The following is a 14,897-nucleotide window of genomic DNA, read 5'->3' on the forward strand; positions in this document are numbered from 1 at the left end:
TAAATCCATGTTGACTTTGTCCGATCCTGTCACTGCTTTCCAAGTGCTCTGCTATTACATCTTTTATAATGGACTCTAGCATTTTCCCCACTACCGATGTTAGGCTTACCGGTCTATAATTCCCTGCTTTTTCTCTGCCACCTTTTTTGAATAGTGGGGTAACATTAGCTACCCTCCAATCCATGGGTACTGTTCCAGAGTCTATTGAGTTCTGGAAGATGACCAGCAATGCATCTACTATTTCTAGGGCCACTTCCTTAAGTACCCTGGGATGTAGATTATCAGGCCCTGGGGATTTATCGGCCTTCAGTCCCATCAATTTTCCTAACACCATTTCCCTACAAATACTGATATCTTTCAGTTCCACCCTTTCATCAGACCCTATGTTCCGCGGTATTTCTGGGAGGTTATTTATGTCCTCCTTTGTGAAGACAGAACCAAAATATGTATTTAGTTGGTCTGCCATTTCTTTGCTCCCCATTATAAATTACCCCGATTCTGACTGCAAGGGACCTACGCTTGACTTCACCAATCTTTTCCTCTTTACATATCTATAAAAGCTTTTACAGTCAGTTTTTATGTTCCCTGCAAGCTTACTCTCATATTCTATTTTCCTTTTCTTAATTAATCCCTTTGTCCTCCTTTGTTGAATCCTAAACTGCTCCCAATCCTCAGGATTATTGCTTTTTCTGGCCAATTTGTATGTCCTCTCCTTGGATCTTATGCTATCCCTAATTTCCCTTGTTAGCCATGGTTGAGTCACCTTTTTTGTTTTATTTTTATGCCAAACTGGGATGAACAAATTCTGTAGTTCATCCATTCGGTCTTTGAATGTTTGCCATTGCCTATCCACCGTCAACCCTTTGAGTGCCATTCCCCAATCAATCCTACCCAACTCGCTCCCCAGACCATCGTAATTTCCTTTATTTAAATTGAGGACCCTAGTTTCTGAGTCAACTACTTCATTCTCCATCTTAATGAAGAATTCGATCATATTATGACCGCTCCGACCCAAGGGGCCTCATACAACAAGATTGCTAATTAATCCTTTCTCGTTACATAATACCCAGTCTAAGATGGCCTGATCTCTGGTTGGTTCCTCGACATATTGGTCCAGGAAACCATCCCGTAAACACTCCAGGAATTCCTCCTCCACAGTATTGTTACTAATTTGGTTAGCCGAATCTATATGTAGATTAAAGTCACCCATGATGACTGCTGTGCCCTTATTGCACGCTTCTTTAATTTCCCTTTTAATGCCATCCCCAACCTCCGCCTTACTGTTTGGAGGTCTATATACCACTCCCACTAATGTTTTTTTCCCCTTAGTATTTCTCAATTCTACCCATACAGATTCCACCTCATCAGAGCTAATATCCTTCCTTACAATTGTGTTAATCCCTTCTTTAACCAGCAATGCTACCCCTCCTCCCTTTCCTTTTTGCCTATCTTTCCTGAATATCGAATACCCCTGGATGTTGAGTTCCCAGTCTTGGCCGTCCTTGAGCCACGTTTCCGTAATCCCAACCAAATCATATTCGTTTACCTCTATTTGCGCAGCCAATTCATCCACCTTATTACAAATGCTCCTCGCATTAAGACACAAAGCCTTCAGGCTTGTTTTTTTAACGCTCTTAGACCTATTAGAATTATTATTTACTGTGGCCACGTTTGATTTAAACCGTTGATTTCTCTGACTGCCACTTTTGTTTATCTCCTTCCTATCTTTTGCTTTTATCCTTGTTTTCCTTTCCTCTGTCTCCCTGCTCAGGTTCCCAACCCCCTTCCATTTTAGTTTAAACCCTCCCCCACAGCACTAGCAAACACTCCCCCTAGGACATCGGTTCCAGCCCTGCCCAGGTGCAGACCGTCCGGTTTGAACTGGTCCCACCTCCCCCAGAACCGGTTCCAATGTCCCAGGAATTTGAATCCCTCCCCCTTGCACCATTCCTCTAGCCATGTATTCATCTGAAGTATCCTTCTATTTCTACTCTGACTAGCACGTGGCACTGGTAGCAATCCTGAGATTACTACCTTTGAGGTCCTGTTTTTTAATTTACCTCCTAACTCCCTATATTCCGCTTTTAGGACCTCATCCCGCTTTTTACCTATATCGTTGGTGCCTATATGCACCACGACAACTGGCTGTTCACCCTCCCCTTCCAAGATGTTCTGCAGCTGCTCGGAGACATCCTTGACCCTTGCACCAGAGAGGCAACATACCATCCTGGAGTCTCGTTTGCGGCCGCAGAAACGCCTATCTATTCCCCTTACAATTGAATCCCCTATTACTATAGCTCTACCACACTTTTTCCTTCCATTCTGTGCAGCAGAGCCACCCCTGGTGCCAGGAAGTTGGCTGCTGCTGCCTTCCTCTGATAAGCCATCCCCCCCAACAGTACTCAAAGTGGTATATCTGTTGGAGAGGGGGATGGCCACAGGGGACCCCTGCACTACCTGCCTGCGCCTAGTACTCTGCCTGTTGGTCACCCGTTCCCTTTCTTCCTGTCCAACCTCTACCTGCGGTGTGTCCAACTCCATAAACGTGCTGTTCATGATGTCCTGAGCATCGTGAACGCTCCAGTATGCATCCAATCGCAGTTCCAGCGCCGCAATGCGGTCTGTCAGTAGCTGCAGCTGGGTGCACTTCCTGCACATGTAGTTGTCAGGGACACAGGAAGTGTCCCTGAGTTCCCACATCTCGCAGGAGGAGCAGACCACGGGGCCCGGCTTTCCTGCCATGACTTACCCTTTAATTAATTGAGTTTAAATTAAATCAATCAATCCCACTAATTACACTACAGTTAAATAGTTTACCAACAGTCCCCGCTACACCAGAGAGACCTTAGAAACTATAAAACAGAGTTAAAGTTTAAAGTTTAAAAAAGAGAGAAATACTCACCAATAACGTATGGAAATATGCTACAGCTGCCTATCAGGCCAAATGTCATTTTTAGAACTTGTTGAGCAAGGAGAATTTGCTCCCCAATTAGCCATATAATGGGCTACAAAGGCCTGGAAAAAGTAGGGAAACACGGCAGCCAATGTGCACACAGGAAGGCCCCACAAATAGCAGTGAGATTAATGACCAGATAATTTGTTTTAGTGATTTTGATTGAGAGGTGAATGTTAGCCAGGACCAATATTCCTGTTAATTTTTTTGGGTCCGCGTCCCCTTTAACGGGCTGTGCGGCCCATTCAATTTCTCACGCATGCGCGGTTATTTCAATTGTACATCCGTTGATCAGCATGTGCAGGACCTCCAGATTTCTGCACCGATGTGCAGCCACGCAGCTTAATGGGAACATTGGCCGGGACGCCAAGAGAACTCCCCTGCTCTTCTTCAAAATAGTGCATTTGGAACTTTTATGCTCATCTGAGAGGGCAGACAGGCAATGTTCCCTCTCGTTTTTTTTTGCAGCGCGGTCCCTTTAAATTTGCTGCGCGGTCCCTTTAAATTTGCTGCGCGGTACCTTTTCCAGCGGCTGCAGCTGATGAGCGGCCTCTGCAGGATGTCGAAGTCTCAACTCCCGAGTAAGACTCTTAAACACAAAGTATCGTTAAAGACAGGCTTTATTTGCTTGCAAGGGAAGAGTTGTGTAGTCAAGGGCTACATCAGACCTCTTCAAAGTAATACAGAATTTGTAACATATTTATACAGTACAGAAACAAAACAGGCTTTCTATGCCACATGACATAGTATTGAATCATACCTGATTACAAAGGCACAGACCTTGCGAATTATTGGAACAACGTATTCCAGGCTTCGTTAGAATAACGAACAGAAATACCTTGAGATAAGATTAATTAATCCTTTATTATGGGATCCTTCTGTTCTCCCACTGTACCAACTGAGCCTGTGGGCCGATGTTTACCTTATCCTGTCCTTGGCTATTTGTTTGGTAAACGAGACTCCTTGTTAAGCTTGTCACAGATAAGGAGTATGTATGTAGCATTCCTTTTATTGTCTCATCCCCTTGAAACTGATTAGTGAATCATGCTGTCAGCCATTTGAGTTTTTATTCTATGCCTAGGAAGCCATTTTATGTCTAAGTGAAAAACTGTACTTGCACAGGGACCTCGGGCGACCGCGCACCTTCGGGGGAACTTTGCAGACGGGGCCTCGGTTTAACGTCTCATCTGAAAGTCGGCACCTCCAACAGTGCAGCACTCCCTCAGCACTGCATTTTTTGACGGTGAGCGTTGGCTGGATATTGATCATAGCCAAGCCTGATTCTGCTCTCGCCCAATGTCCACACAGGAGTGGTCACTGGTCATTTCTAGACCACAGTGCTGAGGTCAGTTGCTGCGCCCAAATGATTGTCTAACAGTCGGGTCTGGGAATCAGTCTCAGTATTACACCAATGTGGTAAACCACTGTTATACCTGTCTGTAAGTGTATGTGTATTCCACTAGGTACAGGTCTGGACATGCCTCGGCTGACTCCTCCCACTATTCCAGGTATATAAGTGACTACCTCCCAGTCCCTTAGTATTCTGGACGGGCCGACCACTCGAGACAAGACCTTCATTCTTTAGTTAATAAAAGCCTGGTTGTTACTCGCTTAACCTCAGTCTTTTGAGTAATTGATGGCGCATCAATTTTATTAACTAAATTTTTTATAATGGAGAAGATCCTCACACCAGCATGCCTGGACCTGGACAGTCGGGAAGCGGACGCTTCCACCAAGTTTGCTCACTGGCTCATGTGCTTCGAGACATTCCTGACTGCCTCCACTGCGGTCGTAACGGATGCGAACAAACTGTCTGTCCTGATCTCCAAGGTGAACCACCAAGTGTACTCAGTCATCTGGGATGCGACCTCGTACACAGCCGCCCTCCAGCTCCTCAAGACCAAGTACACGCGCCCTGTGAACGAAGTATACGCCAGGCACCTACTGGGGAGTCGCAAGCAACAACCTGGGGAATCGACTGAGGAATACCTCCAAGCTCTGTCCGTGCTTGGCCGGGCCTGTGGGTGTAAGGCGGTAACGCCCACTACGTACACGGAGGAACTGATCCGGGATGCCTTCGTAGCGGGCCACAGGTCCAACTACACCCGACAGTGACTGCTGGAGCAGAGTGACCTCACCCTCGACAAAGCCTCCGAAATTGCACTAACGCTGGACGCAGCCTACCGGGGCATGGATGCCTACTCCTCTGCACCGTGGACGCTGCGGGGAACGACAACCTGGGACACGGTAGGACAGCCCCATAGCACCGTGCCACCCCAGCCACAGCCCAACGACGGCCCAACTACCGCAGCAGTGTCCCAAAGCCAGACAGCAGTATCCCAAGGCCAGAAATGCTACTTCTGTGGCCAGGCCAAACACCCCAGAGCGCGCTGCCCGGCGAAGAATGCGACCTGCTCGGGCTGCGGGAAAAAGGGACACTACGCCAGCGTCTACAAGGCCAAAGCCACCCCGGACGCCAGCAGCGCCGCGTGTGGGCCGCGCGAGCCGCCATCTTGGGCCCCCAACAGCGCCGCGTGTGGGCCGTGAGGGCCGCCATCTTGGGCCTCCCCAGCCATGTGCGAACCACCGCAGCAGCAGCCATCTTGGACGACTCCAGCCACATGGGAATCATGGACGCCGCCATCTTGGACACCAGCCGGGACGCAGCAGGCCGCCAACCCCCCCCCCCCCCATCTGATACCCGCAGCGACACACCGACCCCTACGCTGGCCTCTGTTACGCTGGACCAAATGAGACCGCACCAACTAGCTCGGTCCAAAATGGACGTTAAGGTAAACGGCCATGCAATAAACTGCCTTTTTGACTCCGGGAGCACAGAGAGCTTCATCCACCCCGACACGGTGCGGCGTTGCTCTCTCCCAGTCCTGCCTGCGCACCAGCGGATTTCTATGGCCTCCGAGTCCCAGTCAGCGGACATTGGCGGCTACTGCGTGGTGACACTAGTAGTAGACGGGACTGTGTTCAATAATTTTAAACTCCTGGTCCTGCCCGACCTCTGCGCTGCCGTTCTACTGGGGTTGGATTTCCAGTGCCACCTCAAAAGCGTTACGATGGCGTATGGTGGCCCCCTCCCCCCACTCACAGTCCGCAGCCAGCAGCCTCCAAATTGCCCGCCGTGCACCAGATGCAACCTCTCCACACTCATAGTCCCACCCCCCCCCCCCCCCACTGTTTGCTAACCTCACCCCCGACTGTAAGTCCATCGGCACAAAGAGCAGGCGATACAGTGCCGGGGACAGGGTTTTCATCAAAACCGAAGTGGAGCGGCTTCTGAAGGAGGGGATTATTGAGGGCAGCTCCAGCCCCTGGCGAGCCCAGGTTGTGGTCGTTAAGACCGGCGAAAAACAACGCCTAGTCATCGACTACAGCCAAACAATAAACCGCTACACCCTGCTGGACGCCTACCCACTCCCCCGCATAGCTGACATGGTCAACCTGATCGCGCAGTACCGCGTCTTTTCGACCATTGACCTGAAATCAGCGTACCACCAGCTCCCCATCCGCCCTGAAGACCGCCAGTATACTGCTTTTGAGGCAAACGGCTGCCTCTATCACTTCCTTAGGGTTCCCTTTGGCGTTACCAACGGGGTCTCCGTCTTCCAAAGAGAGATGGACCGGATGGTCGATCAAAACGCGCTGCAGGCCACTTTCCCTTACCTAGACAATGTGACCATCTGCGGCCATGACCTGCAGGACCATGACGCAAACCTCGAGAAATTCCTCCACACCGCCCAACTCCTGAACCTGACATATAACAAGGAGAAGTGCATAATCCGCACAGACCGCCTCGCCATCCTTGGCTGTGTTGTGGAACACGGGGTCATCGGTCCCGACCCGGACCGGATGCGTCCCCTTATGGAACTCCCACTGCCTAAAAGCTCTGAAGAGGTGCCTAGGGTTTTTTTCCTACTACGCTCAGTGGGTCCCCTACTATGCAGACAAAGCCCGTCCGCTGATCAAGTCCACCTCTTTTCCCCTGACGGCAGAGGCCCGCTTGGCCTTCCACCGTATCAAGGAGGACATTGCCAAAGCCACCATGCACGCAGTGGACGAATCCATCCCCTTCCAGGTGGAAAGCGACGCGTCCGACTTTGCCCTGGCCGCCACCCTTAATCAGGCGGGGAGACCTGTGGCCTTCTTCTCACGAACCCTCCAGGGCCCGGAGACCAGACACTCCGCGGTCGAGAAGGAGGCCCAGGCCATTGTGGAGGCTGTGCACCATTGGAGGCACTACCTGGCCGGAAAACGATTTACCCTGCTCACTGACCAGCGTTCAGTTGCTTTTATGTTCAACAACAAGCAGAGGGGCAAAATCAAAAATGACAAGATCTTGAGGTGGAGAATCGAACTTTCCACCTACAATTACGAGACCTTGTACCGGCCTGGGAAGCTCAATGAACCCCCAGATGCCCTATTGCGTGGCACCTGCGCCAGCGCGCAGATCGATAGGCTGAGGGCCCTCCACAATGACCTCTGCCACCCGGGGGTCACCAGGTTCTTCCACTTCATCAAGGCCCGCAACCTGCCTTACTCCATCGAGGAGGTCAGGACCATGACCAAGAACTGCCAAGTCTGCGCTGAGTGCAAACCGCACTTTTATAGACCAGACAGAGACCACCTGATAAAAGCCACTCGCCCTTTCGAACGCCTGAGCGTCGATTTTAAAGGGCCTCTCCCCTCCTCCGACCGCAATGTGTACTTCCTCAACATCATTGACGAGTACTCCTGTTTCCCGTTCGCTATCCCCTGCCCTGCCCTTCGCTATGACCAGTGCCACGGTCATTAAATGTCTGAACAGCCTCTTCACCCTGTTCGGTTTCCCCAGCTATATCCATAGCGACCGGGGCTCATCGTTTATGAGCGACGAACTCCGCCAGTACCTGCTCGCTAGGGGTATAGCCACAAGCAGGACCACCAGTTAACCCCCGGGGGAACGGACAGGTGGAAAGAGAGAATGCAACAGTTTGGAAGGCCGCCCTACTAGCCTTAAAGTCTAGGGGCCTTCCGACCTCCCGCTGGCAGGAGGTGCTCCCCGATGCGCTCCACTCGATTCGGTCACTGCTCTGTACTGCCACCAATGCCACCCCTCACGAGAAAATGTTTGTCTTCCCAAGGAAGTCCACATCGGGGACATCGTTACCGCCATGGCTGACGTCCCCAGGGCCGGTACTACTGAGAAGACACGTGAGGACCAATAAAACGGACCCCCTGGTCGAGAGGGTCGACCTCCTCCACGCCAACCCCCAGTACGCTTACATTGCGTACCCGGACGGGCGGGAGGACACAGTCTCCATACGAGACCTCGCACCCTCGGGGACCGCTGTAACCCACTACCCATTACCACCCCCCCCCACGACCCGATATCCAACCCCAGCAGCCGGCACGCCTGAGCCCGTCACCCACGAGGACTACACTCCAGTGCACCAGCCTACACGGGACGCGACGCCGGAAGCTCCACCACCCCTGCCGTCGCCACGTCGATCACAGCGGCAGATAAGACCTCCGGAGAGACTCCAATACACGAACTTTTAAATTCACTTCACCCCGCCGGACTCATTTTTAAACAAGGGGTGAATGTGGTAAACCACTGTTATACCTGTCTGTATGTGTATGTGTATTCCACTAGGTACAGGTCTGGACATGCCTCGGCTGACTCCTCCCACTATTCCAGGTATATAAGTGACTACCTCCCAGTCCCTTAGTATTCTGGACGGGTCGACCACTCGAGACAAGACCTTCATTCTTTAGTTAATAAAAGCCTGGTTGTTACTCGCTTAACCTCAGTCTTTTGAGTAATTGATGGCGCATCAATCATGCAGTGCATTTATCCAATAAACCACTAGGGGGAGCTGGTCACATGTTCCCCTCACTCTCCTTACATCTCTTCTCTGGCCCTAACCCCTGATGTTCTATCATTTACATCTCCAATTAAAATCCCCAGACTGACCCTGGTCATTTTGTTCATTTCATTCCTTTTTAAGTTGGTGATGCCACTCTGCAGTAAATGAGGAAGGGCTGGTGGTCCTGCAAACATATGGGGCCTGGGCTAGGTCCTAGGATTGCCAGCCGAGGCTAGGCCCTGGGATCTGAGTCAGGAGGTCGACTTTAGTTTCTTTTATATTGAGTTCTGTGGTGCGCTAGTGCGGCCAGCTTCTGATGTTCGGGCCTTGTGCAGCCAGCAGCAACCCTAGAGCAAACACTCTGTGGATTTGTTAGGGCCGATGGTGTCCTTGGAGCCACACTCCGGGATGAGTCAGTGTCTTTGGGTAAAGAGAGGACCAAAGGAGAGAAATTGGAGAAGTTGAGGTCCAGATGCCAAAACACCGTCTTTAAAATCAGATCATTTCTATTTTTTCAATCTGAAGGCATGTTCCCATTTGAATTAGTGGTCCTGGAAGAATGGTATTCACACAGGCATCCATGCATCCCTCTCCCATTGGAGACCAGAAACCTGTGATTCATGGCTTGGAGCCAATAACTTAAGTGAAGACCACATGGCTCTCCAATGCAGTTGGATCTCTGGAGATCTCTGGTTTAGTAGAGAGCGCAGTCGATGGCAGGTGTATGACGTCTTGCTGTTGATGGCACACCGTTAACATGGTCAACCAGCTTCTCTCTTACACCTATATCTCAAAGTTTACTTGTTGGGGCAACGAAAGAGTCTATTTATTTAATTAAATAATGTCCGCTCATCCTTTTCCAGACATCTGATTGGTTAGTGGGAACCACACGACTGCTAAATCTTACATTTGATTTGTTTGTGCTAATCATGTGACCATCAATATAGCAGTCACTTGAGTACCAGGAATTAATCACCGTGCTACTGACCTGACTCTCATTTTGCAATCTACTCCTGGAATGCACTGCTCCCTCCTGAGCCAACTTGGACCCTCACTCTTTCCTGGTCACTGGTGTGCCTTGCCTACTCCATCACCTCCTCCAGGTCCTGGTCTCTTCACACAAGCACTTCCTCCTGGCCCCATCTAGGTCATGACCTCCCTGCTTAACCCTTGTGGCCTACCTGCTTGCTGGGATGGACCATGGGTTGGGTTGGATAGGTGAAATGCTCTGGCCTGCAGATCCTGGGAGATATTGGCCCTGAAATTAGGACCGGGAGCTTGCCGCGCGTGCAAGCCCCCGATCTGCACTCACTCTGCGCTCCGACATCTGAAGCCCGGGCCTACTCGCATTTCCTGTCACTGGCCCGGTTCAGATGTCGGCGCGATGTTCTAACCTGATCCAGCGGCGTAGTTAGTGCGATGTGCCGGCTGGGATCAGGTGAGCACTGTGCAGCCAATCAGGGGAGGGGAAACTCATTCATGAGTTTGACAGTAAGAGCTGTCAAACTCATGAAAAGTATGGGCTGCCAAAACACTACTTTAACTTTAAATAAAATTTTAAAAAACATCCCACTGATTATATTAACTATAAATAAGTTTTAAAAAATGTTTTAAACAATTCATCAATTTTTTGTAAAAAATAAATTTTTTAAAAATAGGGTCTAAAACTAAACTTGCCTTACTGTAAATTCTTTAAAAATAACAAACCTGTGGAAAAAAAAATTCTACATTGTACTAAAAGCCCACTTACCTGTAAAACTAAATACTTACGTCTGGTTTTTCCACGCGTAAAGACCGGAGGTCTTTACACGCGCGCAACTCTGAAAAAAAAAAGGAATTTCACTGCGCACGCGCTGCCTGTGCAGTCGCGCGCGCTCTGCCTCTTAACCCCTTGGGTCAGAGGACAGGAAATGCCGGTTTTCAGCGCATGCGCTGTGCATGCTGAAAACCGGCAATTCCTCCGGGCACACGCGTGAGTACCCCGTCCTTACTCACGCGTTGGGCCCGGAATTACTGGGCCAATAGATAATTTCTCCTCTTCCTATGCATTACAGGCCAGGTGCCCTGTTTGGCTCCAGGTCTCCATGGCAGACGAGGAAAAGGAAAGAGTGAGTGATATAGAGAAAGAAAAAGAGGGGAGACATATAGCTAGAAAGGAAGAGGTGTATGAGAGGTGTAATTAAACTGAGAGGTATTGATAAGAGAAAGAAGTTAGAGGGAAGGGGACACTTATAGAAAGGGAGTGTGACAGAGACAAAACAGAGATAGAGATGATGATGAAAATGTATGAGAAGCATAGAGACATACAGACAGAAGAGAGATGTTCATCGAAAGAATTGGAGAGCAAGAGAAATAGAGAGGCAAAAACAGGAATAGAAGACTTGTGGGAGGAGTCAGCCGAGGCATGTCCAGGCATGTACACAGTGGAATACAAACAGTGGTTTACCACAAAAAGTCAATTAAAAAAATAATTTGTCCATGACACAGGAGACCAACTTCTGTTTTATGGGGGAAAATTCTGCATTGGAGAATTAACTTGAAATTACATCGGTTGCTACTTTGATATAAGTTGTGTGGTTTTGCCAAGGTGAGGCAACAGGGCCAATGTCCAAGTATATGCTGGTGAAGAGCCTCCTGCCAGCTGTTCATATCACAAAATCAGGCTGGAGTACAGGGCTGCCTGCTGGAGTACAGGGCTGCCTGCTGGAGTACAAGGCTGCCTGCTGGATTAGGAGGCTGCCTGCTGGATTAGGAGGCTGCCTGCTGGATTAGGAGGCTGCCTGCTGGATTAGGGGGCTGCCTGCTGGAGTAGGGGGCTGCCTGCTGGAGTAGGGGGCTGCCTGCTGGAGTAGGGGGCTGCCTGCTGGAGTAGGGGGCTGCCTGCTGGAGTAGGAGGCTGCCTGCTGGATTAGGAGGCTGCCTGCTGGATTAGGAGGCTGCCTGCTGGAGTACGGGGCTGCCTGCTGGAGTACGGGGCTGCCTGCTGGAGTACGGGGCTGCCTGCTGGAGTAGGAGGCTGCCTGCTGGAGTAGGAGGCTGCCTGCTGGAGTACGGGGCTGCCTGCTGGAGTACGGGGCTGCCTGCTGGATTAGGAAGCTGCCTGCTGGAGTACAGGGCTGCCTGCTGGATTAGGAGGCTGCCTGCTGGAGTACAGGGCTGCCTGCTGGAGTACAGGGCTGCCTGCTGGATTAGGAGGCTGCCTGCTGGAGTACAGGGCTGCCTGCTGCCTAGCACAAATATCGCATTGAAATGTCCACTAGTTGTTTGCTCCCCTCCTCTACTGAAGGTGTTGACTCGTGCTTGGCTACATTCACTTTGAGGGTTCCTGCCCTCTTGTACCTCAGCCAGGTGCCCATTCTTCATGGGTGAGCTCAAGCAGTGAGTGTCTTCATTCCAGAGCCTTGAACTACGCGTATCTCAGAAGAATTAGCATAATTCCAAGAGTTATGCAAATTACTAAATGTATGAAGCCTTGAAGATACTGAGATCTTAGCTACTGGCACTGTGGTTTCAGCCGGCATTCTCTTGATGGCATTTTGATTTCAAGTGGCATTGACCTGGCATTGGGCATGCTGCTTTCAACTGAGATTGGTCTGTCGACCTTGGCAATGTGACATTTCGGTCTCAACTGGGATTGGCTTAATGACTTGGTTGAACTTTACTCCCAGTATCAATCATTACCATCAGGAGAGGAAGGGAAAAAAGCAGAGAAAACAGGGCAAAATAGGAAATAAAGATAACACATCTTGTTTAATAATGGGAATATTTAGGTGTTTAATTTGGGAAAAGGGACAGGCAGAACCTGTTTTGTTGGTGAGATGCATAAGCTATAGAGAAGCCTCATAATTGCACCTTCACCAATGACAATGGGAGTGCCAGTGTACATTTGAATACAGTATAGCCCTGGCCAGAGAGTGAGTTACTTTTCCAGCAAGTGTGGGAGGCGTGTGTCTTAATGAACTTTAATTTGGTTCCGATGGAGTGAGTTACTGAGCATCTTCGACCTGCTGGTTCCGACTGGAACGCTCCTGAACACTCAGTATTCATTTGGGGTTTTCTCTTTTTTTTCAGTTCCAGCCGAAGTCAGTTATGTTCCTGAAATTGTGCCGGGCAGAATACTGGGGAGAATCACTCAAACAACGGTTGCACTTCAACAGCCCCTCTGCGTGTTCGACATCGAGTCGAACTGCGCCAGCTGTGATGTTTGGTTGGTCGTGGCTAATGCAACTGGTGAGTATCTTGCTATTAAGTCTTGCGTGGCTTTTCCTCGGAAATGACCATACACAGTAGCTGGCTTCGCCACCTCCTGCCAAGTTGGGGTGGGTGGTGAGATCACAGCCTGGTTTCTGGAATTAGCTTTATTTATGGCTGGTGAAAACTGACTGTAAACTTTAATAACTAACGAATGTCTCCGCCTCACAAGGCACCCGGGTAAGGGGATACGTGGAATTTCTGTTTTAAAAAAGGCAGAGGGGCACATTTCAATCTTCCGTGTCACAGCCTCCGATGCACAGTTCTGTGTGCCGGGAGCGTGTATCAGAAATTTGGGAGACTGCCCGAGATCCCAGTCCTGCTGTGCAGTGTTTCACTCCTGGAGCGCTGGAGGCTGAAATTTCTAGGGCCGTTTTTCCGAGTGCATTCTGCTGGCAGCACTTGGTACTGGCGGCTGCACACGTCGGGAACTCGCAGCATCCCAATAAGTCCAGTGGGCGGACCCGGCCAATTACCGTCCCATCAGTCTACTCTCAATCATCAGCAAAGTGATGGAAGGTGTCGTCGACAGTGCTATCAAGCGGCACTTACTCAGCAATAACCTGCTAACTGACGCCCAGTTTGGGTTCCGCCAGGGCCACTCAGCTCCTGAGCTCATTACAGCCTTGGTCCAAACATGGACAAAAGAGCTGAACTCAAGAGGTGAGGTGAGAGTGACTGCCCTTGACATCAAGGCAGCATTTGATCGAGTGTGGCATCAAGGAGCCCTAGCAAAACTGAAGTCAATGGGAATCAAGGGGAAAACTCTCCATTGGTTGGAATCATACCTAGCACAAAGGAAGTTGGCTGTGGTTGTTGGAGGTCACTCATCTCAATCACATGACATCACTGCAGGAGTTCCTCAGGGCAGTGTCCTAGGCCCAACCATCTTCAGCTGTTTCATCAATGACCTTCCCTCCATCATAAGGTCAGAAGTGGGGATGTTCGCTGATGATTGCACACTGTTCAGCACCATTCGAGACTCGTCAGATACTGACGCAGTCCGTGTCCATATGCAGCAAGACCTGGACAACATTCAGACTTGGGCTGACAAGTGGCAAGTAACATTCGCACCACACAAGTGCCAGGCAATGACCATCTCCAACAAGCGAGACTCTAACCATCTCCCCTTGAGATTCAATGGCATTACCATCGCTGAATCCCCCACTATCAACATCCTGGGGGTTACCATTGATCAGAAACTGAACTGGACCAGCCATATAAATACTGTGGCTACAAGAGCAGGCCAGAGGCTGGGAATTCTGCGGCGAGTGTCTCACCTCCTGACTCCCCAAAGCCTTTCCACCATCTACAAGGCACAAGTCAGGAGTGTGATGGAATACTCTCCACTTGCCTGGATGAGTGCAGCTCCAACAACACTCAAGAAGCTCGACACCATTCAGGATAAAGCAGCCCGCTTGATTGGCACTCCATCCACCTTCAACATTCACTCCCTCCACCACTGGCGCACTGTGGCTGCAGTGTGTACCATCTACAAGATGCACTGCAGCAACTCGCCAAAGCTCCTTCAACAGCACCTTCCAAACCCGCGACCTCTACCACTTAGAAGGACAAGGGCAGCAGACGCATGGGAACATCACCACCTACAAGTTCCCCTCCAAGCCACACACCATCCTGACTTGGACCTGTATTGCCGTTCCTTCACTGTCACTGGGCCAAAATCCTGGAACTCCCTTCCTAACAGCATTGTGGGTGTACCTACACCATATGGACTGCAGCGGTTCAAGAAGGCGGCTCACCACCATCTTCTCAAGGGCAATTAGGGATGGGCACTAACTGCAGGCCTAGCCAGCCAGCGATGCCCACATCCC

General features: G+C 50.2%; 1 protein-coding gene across 1 annotated transcript in view; it reads left to right on the top strand.

The window, feature by feature from the left end:
- upk3b (uroplakin 3b) overlaps positions 1 to 14,897 on the top strand; it is a 38,566-nt gene that overhangs the window by 10,237 nt on the left and 13,432 nt on the right. The window contains exon 2 of the mRNA XM_085964290.1: positions 12,886 to 13,044. Coding sequence (XP_085820416.1) covers positions 12,886 to 13,044 — 159 coding nt within the window. The remainder of the gene's footprint in view (positions 1 to 12,885; positions 13,045 to 14,897) is intronic.

The sequence above is a fragment of the Somniosus microcephalus genome, chromosome 22, assembly GCF_052327205.1.
Source record: "Somniosus microcephalus isolate GS21.2 chromosome 22, FLI_Smic_1.0, whole genome shotgun sequence".
NCBI classification, from domain to species: Eukaryota; Metazoa; Chordata; class Chondrichthyes; order Squaliformes; family Somniosidae; genus Somniosus; species Somniosus microcephalus.